The 21,201-nt window shown below is 44.2% G+C and overlaps 1 protein-coding gene across 2 annotated transcripts in view; it reads left to right on the forward strand.

The window, feature by feature from the left end:
• ATAD2B (ATPase family AAA domain containing 2B) overlaps positions 1-21,201 on the forward strand; it is a 158,637-nt gene that overhangs the window by 87,809 nt on the left and 49,627 nt on the right. For both annotated transcript variants that reach the window (XM_067544701.1, XM_067544702.1), the window contains exons 23-24: positions 1,127-1,249; positions 15,660-15,797. In XM_067544701.1, coding sequence (XP_067400802.1) covers positions 1,127-1,249; positions 15,660-15,797 — 261 coding nt within the window. The remainder of the gene's footprint in view (positions 1-1,126; positions 1,250-15,659; positions 15,798-21,201) is intronic.

Consider the following 21,201-nt stretch of genomic DNA (forward strand, 5'->3'; position numbering starts at 1 on the left):
TGATCACATAACATATCTACTTGGAAACCACAGGAGTGAAGTGGAACTTAGCACTTCGTTGCATAGATTTTTCTTTTGTGAACCAAAATTTGACAAATTTTTAAGCACTATTTTCTACTATGACATAAATTAATCTATTTAGGATGATGGAAGCCCACCTCTTGTATTGGATTAGAAACAGTACCAATGATCAACTCAAGGCAACAATTTTCAACCTTACAAAAATTCTGTACTCCCCCATAGTTAAATTGTGGTTTTTAAACTAGTGTGATCTATGTGCTAACTACTACTTTAAAAAAAGAAAAGGGGAAAGAAAAAGGAACTGGAGTGCAACACATACTTCGCAGATACACTGGCTGTCAGACCTAATGTGATGTTTAGACAAAGGTTTCTAACCATCAGAGAAGTGAAGTTCTGGACAGCTCTCCAAGAGAAGCAGTGGGGGCAAAAACTTAGCTGGCTTCAAGACTGAATTTATGGAGGGGATGATATGATGGGACAGCCTAATTTGGCAATTAACTGATCTTTGACTGCTAGCAGTAAATATGCCCAATGGCCTGTGATGGAATGTTAGATAGGATGGGTTGTGAGTTACTACAGAGAATTCTTTCTGGGTGCCTGGCTGGTGAATCCCACATGCTCAGGGTTTAGCTGATTGCCATATTTGTGGTCGGGGAAGAATTTTCCCCCAGAGCAGATTGGCAGGGGCCCTAGGGATTTGCCCCCTTCCTCTGCAGCATGGGGCACATGTCACTTGCTGGTGGATTCTCTGTACCTTGAAGTTTTAAAACCATGTTTGAGGACTTCAATAACTCAGTCATAGGTTAGGGGTCTACTACAGGTGTAGGTGGGTGAGGTTCTGTGGCCTGTGTTGTGCAGGATATCAGACTAGATGATCCTAATGGTCCCTTCTGATCTTAAAGTCTATGAGTCTATGACTATGGTGGTCTTACTTCATTCATTTTATTACATTTGTTTGTTTTCCTGTTTTTTTCCCTTCCATTTCAAGGCTTGTTTTGTAACTGTAATGTGTATATATAATTAAAATACATTAAAAACCCATCTAGAGATATAAGAATGTATATAAAAATAAGTAAAACTAATGTCTTACTAACTTTTTTAATAGATAAAATAATAAGACACAGAGCTTGTACGTTGAAGGACACAGCACATGCCATAATTGCTGCTGAGCTGGATCCTGAATTTAATAAAATGTGCGAAGAAATCAAGGAAGCGAGAAGAAAAAGAGGTAAGTTTTGGAACTTTAATCTAAAGAAATATTTATTGTAATGCAATTATCAGACAAAGGAGTGAAATATAAATAGGCATAAAGTCAAAACTAAAAAATACAAATGTCTATATAAAAATTTGAAATGCTTAAATGCAAAAGTGGGTGTACTAGGGTGCCTGGCAGAGGAAAAAATCATTTATATAAAAGGCATTTCTGAACATGGTGGAATAGTGTAATACCTGGTTATAAACTATACAGACTACATGAAGCATGGTTGGTGCGGAATCTGAAAAGATTCCATGCGATCTAATGCAGGAGGTCTTCAATCTGTGAGGCACATCCCCTAGGCGGCTGCAGAGGAACATTGGGGGGATGTGGCAGGCCCTGGGCCAGCCCCCATGGAGGGTGTGGAGGGAGTGCTGCCCTACTCTGCCCAAAGCTCTGCTCCAGCCCCATCTCCAACTGTGGATCCCAGCCGTGGTTTCCTGGCTTGACCCCTGGCCCTGCTCCCGGCCTTGACTGCTGTGGCCCTCAGCTGCCGTGACCCAGCTGAGGCCATGGCTCCTAGCCACTGTTCCTGACTTGGCCACTGGCCACTGCAGCTCTGTTCTCAGGCGCAGCCCTGTTCTCAGGCACAGCCCCTGACCCCGACTGTGGCCCTACTCCCGGCCCCAGCTGGGCAGAGTGGGGGGTACAGACAGCGGTAAGAGACGGCACAACCTAAAGAGTTTGGGGACCACTGTTCTAGTGGAATAAATATTCTGATTTGATAACATGGCAGTTGAATCTGTTTTGATTCAAATCCCAAGCAGCAAGAGTACAAACATACCTCTGGATTAAGAAAAGGATATTGAGTGTGCAATGCTGAGAGGGTTCAAACAGGCAGCAGAGTCTAACAAAAAAAAAATAGTAACGGGAACTTCACCTATCTGCATATAACCTGTTCAAATGTCACAATGAGCAGAGAAGAAATTTCTTTACATTGAAAACAGCCTTCTAGAGCACATGGTAGTAGATGCTATTCTGAGCATAGATCCAAGTGACCACAATATAATCAACATCCTACTGTGGAGGAAAGGTATCAAAATCAAACACAATGACACTAAACTTTAGAAAGGGACTTTTCACCGGTATGAATAAAATAGTCAAAATGGCCCTAAAATCAAAAGCAAAGGAAATAAAGTTCTTAGATTTGGCCTGGATACTATTTAAGACGACAATAGCTTCATAGCTTTTAGGGCCAGAAGGCACCATTGTGATCATCTAGTCTGACCTCCCTGAATTACTGTTGGAACAGCAAATATTTTTTTTTGACAAACATCCCATCTTGATTTAAAGATTTCCAGTGATGGAGAATCTACCACCTCCAGTGATAAGTTTCTAATGGTTAATTACCATCATGGTTAAAAATTTGCATACTATTTCTAGTCTAAATTTTTCTAGCCTTAACTTCCAGTTGTTGGAACGTTTATGGCTTTGATTGTTGGTTGAAGAGTCCTCAGTAATGAAAATTCTTCTTCGAGTGCTTACTCATGACCATTCCCAAATTAGGTGTGTGTGCATGCCACATACACCAGTGCTAGAGATGTTTTTCCCCTCAGTAGTACCTGTAATGGCCAGCTCTAGCACCCCCTGGAGCAGCGCGCATATGCACCTGCATATAGGCGCTGCTGGCTTCCCCACCTTTCAGTTCTGTCTTACCATGAGTGATGGTGCTGGAGCTTCTCTTGCTTTCGCAAGTTGTTCTTGAACCCAGTGTTCTTTATTCTTTTTGTTGTGTAGTTACTGTTAATTGTAGTTAGTTGTAGTAGTTAGATCCCCAGGGCCAGGGTATGCACCGTTCCCTGAACATCGGAGCATTGGTAACGGACCTCGGAACAGTGCAGGTCACCGGAATCACGGCGCACTTCCCTGGGATCTTGTTCCTACTCTCCCAGTTATTAAAAAAAACCCAAGGACAAGAGCCAGTCCCCTCATGCCCGGTGTTTGGGATCTCCGTACCGCTCACCAGTACCGGAACACCACGACTCTCTATGCAGCATCGGGAGAGACTCAGAGTTGGCACCACGTTGGCCATCAGACAGCAGCGCCTCATCCTCAAAAAGTGAGGAAGTGATTCAGATGAGACAGGCCCCTGCACTGGCACCGGGCTTCTCGACATTGCCACCAGTCGGGGCGTGGCGCAAGGACAGTAGCCTGGTTCCCCACAGACTGGTTCTGGATGAGAGGCCTCAGTGCCGAGGTCCTCCATCCCCCAGAGCTCGGCACTGCACCTGTATTTGGAATCTGACCAGGGAGGGTCACCTCATTCTGGGGGCATTACCCTAGCCAGAGGAGTGGATCCTCCCCACCCCAGCTACCAGCCTCTTCCTCATTGTCACCGGACGAGGCTTTAGCGCTTCTTAGCAGCACTGTTGGATTTCTTCAGTTTCCATCAGGACCTTTTAAAAAGGATGGCATCCAATCTGAGCCTCAAAATAGAGGTGCTGGAAGAGCCTATGGATGATCTGTTTGGGATCCTGGCATTGGCAGCACCCTATAGAATGGCCCTCCCTGTCCACGAAGGGGTAATTAAACTGGCCAAATCACTGTGGCAAACCCTAGCCTCCTTGTCCCCCGTGTCAAAGAGGGTGGAAAGGAAATGCTATGTATCAGCAAAGGGGTTTGAATACTTGTACACCAACCCCTCCCCGGGATCGCTGGTGGTCATGGCTTCCAGCGAAAGGGACAGACAGGGCAAAGTAAGCTCAATGCCTAAAAATAAAGAGGCAAAAAGGCTGGACTTGTTTGGTTGGGAAAATATATTCCACTACTAGCCTACAGCTATGGGTAGCGAACCAACAGACACTGCTGGGCAGGTACCATTTCAATATCTGTCAGTTGCTAGAAAAGTTCACGGGTTCATTGTCGCATCCCTCCAGGCAGAAATTCAAAGCCATCTTGAAGGAAGGGAGGATGGTAGCCAGGGCATCCCTGCAAGCAGCCTCCGATGCAGCGGACTCTGCATCCAGAACCATGGCATTGTCAGTGTCAATGAGAGAGGCATTATTATTACAGTTCCTGGGTCTCCTGTCTGAGTTCCAGCAATCGATCCTGGACATCCCCTTTGATTTCACGTCCCTCTTTGGCAAAGAGACTGACTTCAGACTACATGGCATGAAGGAGTCGAGAGCAACCCTAGAGTCCCTTCATCCCGCCTTCATCCAGGAGGCACTTCACGCCTCAGCATCAACAGCGGTTCGGAGGCCATTTCCATAGTGACTCCTACAGGAAAAATAATAAGGGTTATAAAAGGCACCAGGGCTGCTCATCATCTGCTGCCCCTCAACCGAGCTCCAGCCACCATAACTGAGGTGGAAAGCAGATCTTTTGAAGGTGCGCCCAAGGGTGAACTACCAGTTTCAACCACGGATTCAACCTCTCTACTGTTCTCTTCTCGTTTAACCCCCTTTTTCCCAGCCTGGGCTACCATAACATCAGACAGTTGGGTACTCAGCACGATGGTCAACGGCTACACCCTCCAGTTTGTCTCACTCCCACCTTCCCACCCTCCTTCCCTGTCCCTTTTCAGGGACCCCTCTCGAGCAACTTCTTGCACAGGAGGTGCAAGCACTCTTGTAGGTGGGTGTAGTGGAAGAGGTCCCCCAAAACTTTAGATGACGAGAGTTTTACTCCTGTTACTTCCTGATTCTAAAAGCAAAGGGAGGACTGAGGCCTATCCTGGACTTAAGACGCATCAACAAATACCCCAGAAGATTAAAGTTTCATAGGGTTTCCCTAGCCACCATCATCCCTTCACTGGATCCTGGCGACTGGTATGCCGCCTTTGATTTAAAGGACCACACATATTTTCACATCTCGATTTTCCCAGGTCACAGAAAGTTCCTGCAGTTTCTGGTGGGGGATCGGCACTTTCAGTTCACAGTGCTTCCATTTGGCCTCTCACCCGCACCAAGGGCTTCACCAAATGCATGTTAGTGGAGGAGAGGGGTGCAAGTGTTTCCTTACCTAGACGATTGGCTCATCAAGGGGGCAGGTCAAGGTCTCAAGTCCAGACCAGCATTGTGACTATTTGGAATGCTTGTCAAGCACCGGGCCTCCTAATAAAGGAGCACAAATCAATGTTAGTCTCAGTATAGAGGATAGAGTTCATCGGGGCGGTCCTGGACTCTACGAAGGCCGGTGTGTTCCTTCCAGAGGACAGGTTCCGGGCAATGTCAGAGATTGTAGCCTGTATTTTAGCCTGCCTTCTCACCACGGTGAGGGTATGCCTCAGCCTCCTAGGCCACATGGTGGCCTGCGTTTACATGGTTCGACATGGAGACTGCACCTCAGGCCTCTCCAGATGTGGCTGGCATCAATGTACTCACCAGCCAGACATCACCTTGACAGGATACTCATGGTCCCTTCACGAATACTTACCTCTCTCGTGTGTTGGATGAAGCCACATCAAGTACTCTCAGGAATACCCTTCGAGGCACTCCAGCATATCAGGTATCGCTGATTTCGGATGCCTCAGACTTAGGCTTGGGGGCCCACCTAGGTCCCCTAAGGATCAAGGGCACATGGTTTGCAACGGAACTGTCGTTGCATATCAATGTCAGGGAGCTCAGGGTAATTTGTCTAGCCTGCGCAGTTTTCCTTCTACATCTCTCCAACAGGGTTGTGCAGGTACTCACAGAAAATATGGCTTCTGTATTCTATATCAACTTACAGGGTGGGGCCTGGTCCCTACCCTTGTGTCAGGAAGCAATACGTCTATGGGACTTTTGCATCAGATACGACATTCACTTGGAGGCGGTGCAGCTCCCGGGAATCAACTCCTTAGTGGACTGCCTCAGCCTGTCTTTTTGCTCTCACTATGAGTGGTCTCTCCACCCAGATGTGGTGGCTTGCCTCTTCCAGAGGTGGGGCAATCCTCGAGTGGACCTCTTCACCACCAGGGACAACAGAAAATGCAATTAGTTTTGCTCCTGCTGAGGACTCAGCGTGGGCTCACTATCTGATGCCTTTCTCCTCTCTTGGTCAGGGAGTCTAATGTATGCCTTCCTGCCAATACCTTTAATTCACAAGGTTCTCCTAAAGGTGAAAAGGGACAAAGCATGGGACATCTTAGGGGCCCCAGTGTAGCCCTGACAGTATTGGTTCAGGATGCTATTTGAACTGGCAGGGACGAGGTAACGGATGCTACTGTTGCGACCGGACTTTTTGTCCCAAGATCAAGGTTGCCTGCTACAGTTGGAGATAGCCTCCATGCACCTGAATGCTCCATAGCTGAGTAGAGAGCAACAAGCCTGCTCATCCTAAATCCAACAGATCCTTTTAGAGAGCAGAAAACCATCCACCAGATCGGGTTACTGGGCTAAGTGGAAGCGCTTTACCTGTTGGCCAGCTGAACAAGGCATTTCCCCAATGGAGGCATCACTCCCTATAATCTTGGACTACCTGCTCCACTTAAAGCAAGGGAGTTTGGCCTTCTTGTCTGTTAAGGTCCATTTAGCGGCTTTATCCATTTTCCATCCTCTGTGGGATGGTGGGACAATTTTCTTGCATGAAATGATGGCCAGATTTCTTAAGGGCTTGGAAAGGCTCTTTCCCCACAACATGCAACCCCTCTCTGAACTGGGATCTGAATTTGATCCTCTCTAGACTTACCGGGCCTCCTTTTGAGCCCCTAGCCTTGTGTTCCCTTAAGCACGTATCTTGGAAGGTCGCTTTCCTAGTGCCTATTACATCCGTGAGGCGGGTGTTGGAGGTCAGGGCATTGATCTCAGAGTGCTCTACTATAGTTGTGGTAGTGCCATCTGTGTCTGAGATCAGAGATCTTTGGTAGCAGTGTCCACTGGGCTGCACATGTGCTCCTCCCCCTCTTGCACTGTGAATGGCATCTGGATAGTGCTGTGTAGTCCAGCCACGTTCCGTTCCTTCTCAGCTGCCTTTGGTCTGGGACGGAGTCCTGAGCAGAGCCTTTCAGACATCTATAGCCTTTAATAATAGTAATGTTTCTCTTAAAATTTTGTAAATATTAGCTGTTTCCTTTATTCCCATTTTTTCTCATTGCTCTGCCCTCCTCCTTATTCTTTAGCTTAGTGTAGATTTCCTTTGCTACACCATTCCTGATAGGCAAGCTTGGATCCTCCGAGTTAAAGTGCCTCATGTTTTGAGGCCATACCCATGAGCGATGGTCACTTGTGGTGCATATGCTATCTTGGTGAGGGACATGTCTCTCAAAAGTGTACCCACTGCCTTACCTTGAAGGCCCAGTACAGAAAGGACCATAAACTGAAACTAAAACTTCTACTAATGGAGAACTTGCTATGTCCAGCCTCAGACCCTGACCCTGATACTTCTTCTATGCGGTAATCACCATCAGCACAGTCATCAGCTGACTCTCATTCACCACACACCGCCAAGAGGAAATCTAATCTGTCCCACTTAGATGAAAAGAAATGGGCCACTAGCTCACCCTCTAAGGAGCAGCCTCAGAGAAAGGTATCCCCTGCAAGGTCAGTAGCTTCAACATCTTCACAGGTGAGATTTAGTTCCTGTGACCATCTGGGCATCTCCGGTACCTGCGCTAAGGAGAGGTCCAAGGACCCTAAACGGACAGGACCGCAGAAACACTGACACTTGGTGTAAAATGTTCCAGGTCGCTACTGACCACCTAACAGTGCTTTGGTACCAATCAAACTATCAGCACTGAGCAAGCTCTTGGCACTGACATGACCCCACAGCACCATCTAATGGCCTCTCAAGAGAATGCACTCTGCCCTTGGCACTGGCAATGCCCTCAATCTCCACACAACCACCGGTACCTATGATACTCCTGCCAGTACCACGGGGGTTTTGGTACCCAGGAGACCTGATCATTTCTAATACTCCAGAATTGCCATTTTTCTGTAGCGAGCTCCTTGCAATTCATGTATCTTCCCAGGAGACACAACACCAGTCCTTTTTACCACTGAAGACCCTACTACATTACTCTAGTGAGGAAGAAGAGGAGCGATACTCCATTGCACCGCGCTACTCCACCCTCATGTCAAAGGTAGCCTCACCGAGAATTATCTTCTCGTCCTCAATACTGAGAGACCAGAAACAATCCAGATCTCTGGTACAGGCCCCAGTGGTTGCAACCCCACATGCCAATTCCCCCACGTTGGCCCTATTGGGACCCCTGGGCTGTGCATAAGGCGCATTTTTCCAAACTGCCCATGGAACAAAGAGAAATATGATCTCTGTCTTCAACAGTCTCTAGACCACCTGACACAGAACAAGAACTGCTAGGGGACCAAGAGGAAGAAACTGAGGAAGAAGTTATACCACCAATTTATTTTTCATCTTCCCCCAATATAGCCATCATGCCACCACCTCGAACATCAGCAGACAATTTTAAGCAGTTCCAAGAACAGTTCTGCAGGGTTATGGGTTTTCTCCAGATTCCTCTGGAGGTCAAAGAGCAATGACACAACACATCTTGCAAACCTCTACATTGGCTAAGATAGGACTCCTGATTAACGAGACTTGTTGGACTCCGTCAAAATCTGGCAGACCCCAGCCTCAATACAACCTACCTGCAAGTGGGCAGATAAATATTATGTCCCCGCTAAAGACATGGAATTTCTTTTCTCCTGCCCTACTCCGAACTCCCTAGTGGTCAATGTGATTAAAGAAAAGAGGCAACACCACCACCCTAGGACAATCCTCTGTGACAGGGACTGGAAGAGGTTAGACCTCTTTCAGTCGTAAAGCATACTTTTAAGCTACATTCCAGTTACATATTTCTAACTATGAGGTACTCCTAGTCAAATATAATTGTATAAACTATTCAAAATTCCAAGAATTCTGTCAACTCTTCTCAGACAAGAAAAAAGAACAGTTTCAGGTGCTGGTGATGGAAGGACAGCTCCTGGCCCGTATGACACTGGAAGCCTCTCTGAACTCTGCAGACACAGCTGGCTGCTCCATTGCAACATCGGGGGTGATGAGACGAGCATCATGTCTGCATCTCTCTGAGGAACCCGAAGAGATGAAGCCCACTGTAGATGATCTTCCCTTTGAGGGGCCTAAACTCTTCACTGAGTGCACAGATGAGTCCCTCCATTCTTTAAAGGACTCTAGAGCGACATTCTGTTCACTTGGCATATATACACCAGCGCTGAAGAAAAGACAGGGTAGATACCAGCCCAACCACAAGGTCTCAACCTACACATTTCACCCCTTAGCAGCAGTATGATGTGCAATGTAGGTGACAGAGGCCATCTCCCAAATGCAAGCAGACACCAGTACAAAGGGCTAGGCCTTAGAGATCCATCTACAAACAACAGTTTTGAAGCTTTTGTTTAGGCCATCCTGTGTTCCAGTTGCTGCAACCATCTTCAATAGACTATCTGTTTGGCGACCCCTTGGCCTCCTTGTAACCATTATGGTGACAAATCACCTCGAACAAGTGGATCTTGGAAATCATTAACAAAGCGTACTCCATCCCGTTCCTCTCTTTCACCCCGCCCCCCAACCGTGGTCACTCTTCAGGGACCCTTCTCACAAACACCTTCTACGAGAAGAAATAAACCACCTTCTGTGACTGGGAGCCGTAGAATCAGTCCCATTCCTGCACAAAGGGAAAGGGGTTTATTCCATTATTTTCTTATCCAAAAGAAATCCGGCAGCTGGAGACATATCCTAGACTTGAGGAACCTCAACAAGTTCATCAAACTATAACACTTCAAGATGGTCACACTATCAACAGCACTGGAACGGGGGACAGAATGGTCATACTGTCCCAGCTCTGGAACAGGGGACTGGTTCTCGGCCTTTGACCTCCAAGACGTGTACTTCAATATCACTATCCTTCCCACAGGTAATTCCGCAGATTTGTTCTGGGGTCCAACCATTTCAATACAAGGTACTACCTTTTGGCCTTTCTGCAGCTCCCAGGATATTTTCCAAAATCTTGTGGTGGCAGCGGCACACCTATGCGAACAAGGGATCATCATAATCACATACGTGGATGATTGCCCACTTAAAGCTTCATCCAGAGCTGACGTTATTGAAGCCATAAGAAAAACAGTGGACTTTTTCTCAAATGTCGGCCTCCAGATAAACATGGAAAAATTGAAACTGAGGCATCTGAAATTTATTGGGGCCCAGATGGATGCTACCCAAGCCAGAGCCTTCGTACTAAGTCAGATTTTTGACTATAGTCAGTCTTGTCTCCATTGTGAGAACCTGGTCTTTGTCAGGATTTGTCTACAACTGCTTGGTCATATGGCAGCGGTCATGTTTGTGGTGAAACATGTCCGATTACACATCTGCTGCCTTCAGGGATGTCTACGAACGGTGTATGTATCCTACAGACACAGCCTAAAAAACTGCTATTGATACCAGTCAAGATCAAGGACTCAGATTGTTGAACGCAACACCAAAATGTCTGCATAGGAGGATCCATTTCCTCCAACCAACACTATCCTTGATACTCACAGCCGATGCCTCCCAACTCGGTTGGGGAGCACATCTACAGACCCACATGGTACAGGGCCCGTGGTTCCCTTCAGAATCTGTGTTGCACATCAATCTCCTAGAATTACATGCAGTCCACAGTGTGTACCAACACTTTCTACCATTAATCAGACAAAAGATATAAGAGTAATGATGGACAACAGTGACAGACAATGTTCTATATCAACAGACAACAGGGAGGAAGGTCCCAAATTCTGTGCTCAGAAGCACTAAAATTGTGGAACTGCTGTATCCAACAGACATCAACATTTCGGCCTCATACCTACCTACACACCAGAACACCACAGTGTATTCACTAAGTAGGAGATTCTCACAAGAACACGAGTGGGAGTTAGACACAAGAGCCCTGCAGCACATATTCAACCGCTGGGGATTCGTGAGCATAGATTTTTGCCACACCCAAAAATGCCAAATGTCCACAGTTCTGTTCAAGAGCAGGAGTGATTCATCGGTCTCCAGGGGATGCCTTCCTCCTCACATGGGATGCATCCCTACTCTGTTTTTCCACCATTCCCCTGTTGTTCACAGTCCTTCACAAGAAACAGGTGGAACCAAGCCACAGTCATTCTCATAGTCTCAACATGGCCACAACAGATCTGCCACTTCATGCAGTGTGGTCTATTCATCAATGACCGTACAGTTGATTCCACACCACCTCTCGCAGGACACAGGCCATATTTTTCATCCCAATCTAGAACTTCTCCATCTGAAGGCATGGTTCCTTCATGGTTCTGGGATTCAGAGATGACGTGTTCAGAAGAGGTAAAAGCGATTCTTTTAAATAGCACACACGATACCACTCACTTTACTTACCTCTATTAGTGGAAAAGAATCATAGACTAGAATTATAGGACTGGATGGGACCTTGAGAGGTCATCTAGTCCGGTCCCCTGCATTTATGGTGGGGCCAAGCATTATCTAGACCACCACAACAGGTGTTTATCTAACCTGCTCTTAAAAATCTCCAATGATGGAGATTCCACAACTTCCTCCCAGGGCAGTTTATTCCATTGCTTAACTACCCTGACACTTAAGAAGTTTTTTCTAATGCCCAACCTAAACTGCAGTTTAAGCCCATTGCTTATTGTCCTATCCTTAGAGGTTAAGGAGAAATTTTTTTTCTCCCTGTTCCTTGTAACAACCTTTTATGTACTTGAAAACTGTTATCATGTCCCCCTTCAGTCTTCTCTTACAAACACAATTTTTTCAATCTTTCCTCATAGATGGTGTTTTCTAGACCTTTAATCAGCAGGACTGTCCACAAGCTCCATATGTGTACATCTGACCGCCATCACTGCATTCCACCGCAAGATAGGTCATTCCATATTTACCCACCTACTAACAAAAAGATTCCTTACGGGCTTTCAAAATCTGTACTCTCAAATCCGAGACTCCATCCCACCTTGGGATCCCAACCTAATTTTGTGCTGTCTTGCTGTTGCTCCATTTGAGCCTGTGACAACGTGATCCTACATACATCTATCCGTAAAAACAGCATTTCTCATCTCCCTCACATCTGCCCAACGAGTAAGAGAAATAGGTGCTCTCATTGCATGCCCGCTGTACACAGTCTTTCACAAAGACAAGGTCATATTTCGACCCCATCCGAAATTCTTACCCAAGGTGCCGTCCTTTTTCCATATAAACCAACCTATGCACCTTCCCTCCTCTTTCCCAAAGCCACATGGCAACCAGCATGAAGCCACGCTGCACACCTTGGATGTCAGATGGGCATTAGCCTTTTACCTTGACAGAATAAAACCTTTCAGGCATTTGCCATGCTTATTTCTCTCTCTTGCTGAAAGATCAAAGGGAGCAGCAGTTGTATCCAAACAACGTCTTTTCAAATGGATCTTGGCATGCGTCCACTTCTACTACCATAGAGATGCTACTCGAAGGAGAATTTTACTCACCCTGTGCAGTAACTCAGGTTCTTCAAGATGTGTGTTCCTATGGGTGCTCCACTACTTGCTCTTCTCCCCTCTCCTTCAGAATTTTAAACATAAACTCTCTGGCAGAGAAGGAACTGAGATTGCTTGAACCCACACAGCACTATATAAATGCCACTCACGGCGTGAGATGAGGAGGAGCACATGTGCAGCCCAACAGGCACTGCTACTGAAGATCTTTGATCTACTACACCTACAATGGAGCACCCCTACGGGGACACATCTTGAAAAACCTCAGTTACTGCACAAGGTGAGTAACCTCTTTTCCTAATGTCTAAGCTAAGTCCCCTTGCTGCAGTTTAAGCCCATTGCTTCTTGTCTTGTCTTCAGTGATTAAGGAGAACAGTTTATCTCCCTCCTCTTTATAACAACCTTTTGAGTAGTTGAAGACTCTTATCATGTCCCCCTTCAGTCTTCTCTTTTCCAGACTAGATAAGCCCAGTGTTTTCAATCTTTACTCACAGGTCATGTTTTCTAGACCTTTAATCATTTTTGTTACTCTTCTCTGGACTCCCTCCAATTTGTGCACATCTTTCCTGAAGTATATGGTACCAGGAACTGGACACAATACTCCAGTCGAGGCATTATCAGTGCTGAGTAGAGTGAAAGAATGACTTCTTCTTGTGTCTTGCTTACAACATTCCTGCTAATACATCCCAGAATGATGTTTACTTTTATAATGGGAAGTGTTGGGCAACCTTAACTTAAGCAGTGTTGCCAGTTCTACCTATAAATAGGCTCTAGAGATGATCTAAGAAATTAAAGACAAATAGACATTACATCTGTAGCTGATAAATAGATCAAAATGATAATTAAAAATAGAGTGATGAAACATGTAAAAAATCACAATATAACAGGGTCTAACCAGCATGATTTCTGTAAAGGAAAATCATGTCTTGCTAATTTGCTGTTATTCTTTGACTGTGTCAGTAAAATAATGGTTAACTTAATTTACTTAAACTTTCAAAAGGTATAGGGGCCCTTCTATTATACTATTGAATTAAGCAGTCATGGCATCAGAGACGAATTACTATGGCGGATCAAAAACTGGCCAAGAGGAGAAATCAAAGTAGGAATTAAAGATTAATTTTCATCATACCAAAAAATAACAGTGCAACAACTTTTTGTACTAGGACTGTTGTTTAATATGTTTCTTAATGAGCTGGAAAAAGGATGATGGGTTGCAAATTTACAGATGGAATAAAATTTTTAGTCAGATCCAATGAGGACTGAGAGAAACTCTAGAAGGACCTTAACCTGGGTGAATCAGTAATATTAAATGATTAAATTCATTGTTGATAAATGCACAGAGATGAGTGACATTAATGGTTATGGGTACAGAAGATCTTGCCTGTAAATAGATGGGAACAATTGGAATTGTTAATTTTTGAGAGAAGATGAATAAGAGGAACAACTATAAAAATAAATGTAATGATTGGTTTCGAGAAGGTGAATTGGACCCTTCTGTTCTCCTTGTCTGACAACATAAGAACAGGGAGGGATGTTCTGTGAAACTGAAAGGCAGTGAATTCAAAACATAAAATAAATACTACTTCACACAATGCATAATTAAACTTTGGATCTCATTATGACAGAATATTGTTGAAACCAACAATTTAGCATGATAGACTCATTGGACATTGATATCGATAGTAAGAATATACAGAGTTATAATACAGAAATACCTTTTAGAAGTTTTAAAAGGGCTATAAAACTTACTGCTTTGGGGCTTATGAAATCTCTTTTAACTATTGGATGGTAAATGGAGATTCCCTTGTGGGACAAATTATCCAATAGCTGCCAACTTTGGCCTGGTTTCTTGCACCTTTCTCTGAAGCATCTGGTGCAGGCCACTGTCAGCAGAGACATGACACGAGAATAGATGGACCATGGGTCTATGTTCCTGTGTGATAAACAGCATGTGCCACATCAGTGGGTGTGTAGTAAATCATAATACATAAATGAATATTACTTTAACTGTGTGTCTATGGGATCTTTGCCAAAACGATATGGTAATAGGCTAAAACGTGCCTAAGCAATATGGTAATAGGTTCACTACAGCTGAAGATGCCCTGAATTGAAAAAAAGGGAAAAAATGTCTGAAAATACTGGATTAATATAAACGTTTACTCTAATATCTTAATTCTTCATGTGGAAAGTTTTTTTTTCTTCCAAATGTATTCAGGGAATAGAATGAATATTAAGATTGAAAAGTTTATTGAACATTGCGTCATGAACTGAAATCCTTTACAAAATGCTAATGCAAATTTATATTTATTTTAAATAGTCTGTTTTAAATCAGTAGAAATAGCAAACTGTCAATATAAAGTTGCTTTTGGATCGTATTCTCTTATTTAGGTAATCTGGGCTAGGAAGGGAAAATAAGAATAACACCCCCCTTCCCCTCAGGGTTTGTATTTCCAAATATAGAATTCATTGTTAAAATTGTTTATTGTGTGACTTACAAAGAGAACCATATTTTTCTAAGGCCTGGTCTTCACTAAAAAGTTAGGTTGACCCAGCTATATGGCTCAAGTGTGTGAAAAATCCACACCCCTGAGTGATGTAGTTAACCTGACCTAACCCCTGGTTTGGACAACATTTCTTTTGTCAGTCTAGCTACTGCCTCTCAGGGAGATGGATTATCTGTGCTGATGGGAGCACCTCTCCCATCAGCATGGGTAGTGTCTACACTGAAGTGCTACAGCAACTGTTCTGCTGAAGCATTTCAAATGTAGATAAACCTTAAGACACTAGATTTGACAGTTTTTAAGACTTTGTCCAACACTTTCTATTGCCAGCTAAAACCAAATATTGTTCATTTAAATCTTGGTTTAGTGATGTCCATCTAAATATGTTAATTTCTATGTTTTTAATGCAGTACTGTATTCTAGACTTTTTATATTTGATTGATTTATGCAGCTCAGATTATTTAAATAGGTATTCTTATCTTTTATGTACAGGCTTATCGGTAACAGCAGAGCAAATAAATCCTCATGGTTCCACTGTACGGAAAACAGAAACTAGAGTTGAAGAGGCATTTCGGAACAAACAAAAAAATGCAATAGCAGTTTGGCACAACTCTGCAAATAAATGTGCATGTGAGTACTTCAGACCATATTGTATAAAGCTAGAGCACTAACCTGGGTAGCAATGATCTTGGATTTGATACACACTTAGAAACAGATAGTTTATAGAAATAATAGTCATTTTCTGTTAGTGATTCCTTTTTATTTCCCCTATAGAAGAGACATAGCTCTTATGTCTTTAAGAGGCATCCATTGTCCAACTTCATTAAATCTGTGCTGTGGCAAGTGGAAAGCAGAATTTCAAGCTGTTTTTGCAATGCAAAAAATACAAGCGTTACAATAGTTTAAAAAGAGAAATTTTTTTCAGTGTAAAATAAGTAAAAATTATCTTTCTCTGGGGTTAGAATTATCTTAACAAACTTTTCACTTTAAGATTTTCTTTCACATTTGTACATAAGTAAATATTTCCTGTGTTAAGTTGTCTGCAAGGCAGTATTTTTATGGTAGAAATCGGTAGGCTATGTTTTGCTTGCATGGATCTAACTATGATCAATTTAAGTGTCCAGTGGTGAAAACTGATGGGCACCCTCAACTGATCACATTCAAATGAATGGAAGATGAGATTGTTCAGCACCTTGTACAATCAGGACATCAACTTTAGAGTACAAAACTATCTTGTGTTATGTTTGATGGTATAATGTATAGGTTTTCTAAATGTAGTTTAGGTACTAACAGGGACTATTGTCTATTCTTGAGAGGTTTACTGATAGAAGTAATTAATTGAACTGCGGTTAGTTTGGTCATAAAATTGTGCTATATGAGGTTATTTGACAAACTAGAATAAGGGGGCATGTGAGAGGGATTTGCACGTGTGTCTGGGCAATTCAATTAGCCTAGTGAACTGGCTTCAAGTTGAAACTGTGGGGTCAATTATTAATATTTAAGCAAAAACTGCATAACTTTTTAAGGAAGTTCACATAAATTGAAGCGGGGAATTTCTTTACTGATCTTGCCTTTTTCCCCAAAGTATTTTTTTGGTGGGGTGAGTCCACCCATCTGTGCATCTTGGTCCTAGGATGAGCCACACAAGGTGGGTGAGATAACATCTCTTATTGGACCCACATCTGTTGGTGGAAGAGACAAGCTTAAAGAAGAGATCTCTGTAGCTTATAAGCTTGTCTCTTCCACTAACAGAAGTTGGTCCAGTAAAAGATTACCTCACCCACTTTGTGTTTGTTTTTGGCATAGGATAATGGTACTATTTTCCTGGCACCAAGAAATATTTTAGAAATAGATAGGATAGATTTAGCATCAAATAATTCCAGAGATGATAGGTCTGTGGCCTGTTTCTTGCCCAATCCTTCAATCCCTATACTTAAGGAATTCACGAATCAGTAATATGAAGTCATTGTTTATATCTAAGATATTATAAAAAAAGTGGAAGGAGATGTTTTCTTTCTGTTTCATTTTACCAGATAAATAAAGAAAAATGTGGACATTTTACACAAAATTAAAGATAGAAAAGAAGGTGGCCCACCATTGTTTGCACTTGGTCCTTATGTGCCCTAAAGCAGATTGCTGTACTGTGGTCCACAGAGCGCTTCCTGTTGGTCTCTGAGGTGCTGCACTGCTGTTTCCTTTGTTCACTTGCAGCCAGGACTCCTGTGGAAAGGAGGGGCAGCTGCCACTAGTCACTATTGTATAAAAAAGTTGCTGCTTCCTTCCTCTCTCTTCCTTATCCTCCATCTGTGACCCAGTGATAGTTGTCTCAGGGACACAGTGAGGAGCCACGAACTGAAGGAACTGCCAACTTCTCCAATATGTAAGTGCAAAATGAGCTAGTGTCAAGGCACAGTCCTCAGTAGGATCTGGTACTGTGGAGAGTGGGAGAAGAGAAAATGAGGGTGCTGGCTGAGATTGGGAGTAGGCAGGAGGCCATCAGTAATTTAGGGCATAGGGAGGTAGCTGAGTTAGGATGTTGCCTAGGACAAGGTGAAGCATCTGGGAACTGGAGGAAGAAACAGAATTGAATGAATAGAGAGGATGGACCACTAGAATCTTGGGGAAGAAGGGAATCAAGGAGGTGTAGGGACAGGATCTTAGAATCATAGAGTTGGAAGGGACCTCATCTAGTCCAACCCCCTGCTCAATGCAGGACTAACCAGGACTAACCTCAGCTAAATAATCCCAGCCAGGCCTTTGTCAAACCGCATCTTAAAAACCTCCAAAGATGGAGATTCCACCACCTCCCTAGGTAACCCATTCCAGTGCTTCAGCACCCTCCTAGTGAAAAACTTTTTTTCCTAATGTCCAACCTAGACCTCCCCCCCTGCAACTTGAGACCATTCCTCCTTGTTCTGTCATCTGCCACCTCTGAGAACAGCTTAGCTCCATCCTCCCTGGAACCCTCTTTCAGGTAGTTAAAGGCTGCTATCAAATCCCCCCTCATTCTTTTCTTCTGCAGACTAAACAAGCCTCGTTCCCTCAACCTCTCCTCATAAGTCTTGTGCTCCAGCCCCCTAACCATTTTTGTTGCCCTCCGCTGGACTCTCTCCAACTTGTCCACATCCTTTTTGTAGTGGGGGGCCCAAAACTGGACACACAACTCCAAATGCGGCCTCACCAATGCCGAATAGAGGGGAATAATCACTTCCCGCGATCTGCTGGCAGTGCTCCTATTAATGCAGCCCAATATGCTATTAGCCTTCTTGGCAACCAGGGCACACTGCTGACTCATATCCAGCTTCTTATCCACTGTAACTCCAAGGTCCTTTTCTGCAGAACTGCTGCCTAGCCCATCAGTCCCCAGTCTCTAGCTGTGCATGGGATTCTTCCATCTTAAGTGGAGGACTCTGCACTTGTCCTTGTTGAATCTCATCAGATTTCTTTTGGCCCAATCCTCCAATTTGTCTAGGTCACTCTGTATCCTATCCCTACCTTCCAGGGTATCTACCACTCCCGCTAGCTTAGTGTCATCTGCAAACTTGTTGAAGGTGCAATCTACCCCATCCTCTAGATCATTAATGAAGATGTTGAACAAAACGGGCCCCAGGACCAACCCCTGGGGCACTCCGCTTGTTACCGGCTACCAGCTAGACATGGAGACATTGATCACTACCCGTTGAGCCAGATGATCAAACCAGTTCTCTATCCATTATATAGTCCATTCATCCAACCCATACTTCTTAAACTTGCTGATAAGAATACTGTGAGAGACCGTATCAAAAGCTTTGCTAAAGTCAAGATATATCACGTCCACCGCTTTCCCCACATCCACAAAGCCAGTCACTTCTTCATAGAAAGCAATCAGATTAGTCAGGCATGACTTGTCTTTGGTGAATCCATGTTGACTGTTCCTGATCACCTTCCTCTCTTCCAAGTTCCTTAAAATGGATTCCTTGAGGACCTGCTCCATGATTTTTCCAAAGATTGAGGTGAGGCTGACCCGTCTGTAGTTCCCTGGATCCTCTTTCCTTCCTTTCTTGAAGATGGGCACTATATTTGCTTTTTTCCAATCATCAGGACCTCCCCCAATTGCCACGAGCTTTCAAAGATAATAGCTAATGGCTCTGAAATCACCTCAGCCAACTCCCTCAGCACCTTCGGACGCATTGCATCTGGCCCCATGGACTTGCGTATGTCCAATCTTTCTAAATAGTCTTGGTCCTGTTCCCTCAGCACTGAGGGATGTTCACCTCCTTCCCATTCTGTGCCGCCCAGTGCGGTAGTCTGGGAGCTGACCTCGTCTGTGAAGACAGAGACAAAAAAGGCATTGAGTACCTCAGCTTTCTCCACATCCTCTGTCACTAGGTTGTCTCCCCCATTCTGTAAGGGGTCCACACTTTCCCTAATCTTCCTCTTGTTGGTAACAAACCTGTAGAAACCCTTCTTGTTCCCCTTCAAGTCCCTTGCTAGCTGCAACTCTAATTGTGCTTTGGCCTTTCCTGATTTCATTCCTGCATGTTTCAAGCAGTATTTTTATAATCCTCCGTCTCATCTGACCAAGCTTCCACTTCTTGTAAGCTTCTTTTTTGTGTTTAAGTTCACCAAAGACGTCTTTCTTAAGCCAAGCTGGACGCCTACCATATTTGCTATTCTTTCTGCACATCGGGATGGTTTGTTCCTGTGCCCTCAATAAGGTTTCTTTAAAATACAGCCAGCTCTCTTGGATTCCTTTCCCTCTCATATTAGCCTCCCAGGGGATCCTGCCCATCAGCTCCCTGAGGGAGTCAAAATCTGCTTTTCTGAAGTCCATGGTCCGTATCCTGCTCTTCTCCTTTCTTCCTTTTGTCAGGATCCTGAACTCGACCATCTCATGGTCACTGCTGCCTAGGTTGCCACCCACTTCTACTTCCCCTACCAAATCTTCCCTATTTGTGAGGAGCAGGTCAAGAGAAGCACAATCTTGAGATTGTTAGAAAGAACTGAAGGGCATTAGGCTGGGAACAAGCATGAGGAAGAAGTTGGGAGGAGGGAAGGGATTGCAGGGGTGGCCTAAAGCAAAGAAAGAGCAGGACTGAGGAAGGAACAAGGGAGCTGGAATGGCAGCAGATTGTGGGGTGGGACGGATTTTGTGATGTGTTGGTAAAACAGATTGCAGAAAATAATCATAGAAATGTAGAACCGTAATGGACCTCAATAGGGTGGGGCAAAACACCTAGCTGGCTTCAAAACTGAGCTTGATAAATTTATGGAGGGGATGGTATGATGGGACAGTCTAATTTGGCAGCTGACTGATCTTTGACTACTAGTGGTAGATATGCCAGTGGCCTGTGAAGGGGTGTTAGATGGGGTGGATTCTGAGTTATTACAGAAATTCTTTCTTGGGTGTCTGGTTGGTGATTCTTGCCCACATGCTTAGGGTTTAACTGATCACCATATTTGGTGTCGGGAATTTGGTGTCGGGTCTCTAGGGCTGATTGGCAAAGACTCTGTGGGTTTTTCATCTTCCTCTGTAGCATTGTGCACGGCTCACTTGCTGGTGGATTCTCTGTACCTTAAAGTCTTTAAACCATGATTCGAGTATTTTAATAATTCAGTCATAGGTTAGAGATTTATTACAGGAGAGGGTGGGTGAGGTTGTGGCCTGAGTTATGTAGGAGGTCAGACTAGATGATCATATTGATCCCTTCTGATCTTAGTCTATGAGGTCATCTAGTCCAGTCCCCTGCACTGAGGCAGGACTAAGTATTATCTAGATTAACTTGTTTAAAGAAAGGGGGGAAAAATCCTTTGGAAGAGAGATTTAAGCCGAGGTACTTTCTACAGATTTCTGGTGACTGTCAGAATGTCTGGATAGTGTGTGTGCTTGGTTTGGAAAGGATTGATTCTGAATTCAGGGGGAATAATTTATTCTGGAGCCAGTGTGGGATGTTTTGTGATTACAAATTGGTGAAATTGGGAGGGGATGAGGTAGTCTTTGCTATCAAAAAAAAGTTTGGTAACACTTGGAAACATAATGATTGATATCATTTGT

This window comes from Emydura macquarii, unplaced genomic scaffold, assembly GCF_026122565.2.
Source record: "Emydura macquarii macquarii isolate MOO-44397 ecotype Brisbane River unplaced genomic scaffold, CSIRO-AGI_Emac_v2 contig_1027, whole genome shotgun sequence".
In the NCBI taxonomy this organism is placed as follows: Eukaryota; Metazoa; Chordata; order Testudines; family Chelidae; genus Emydura; species Emydura macquarii.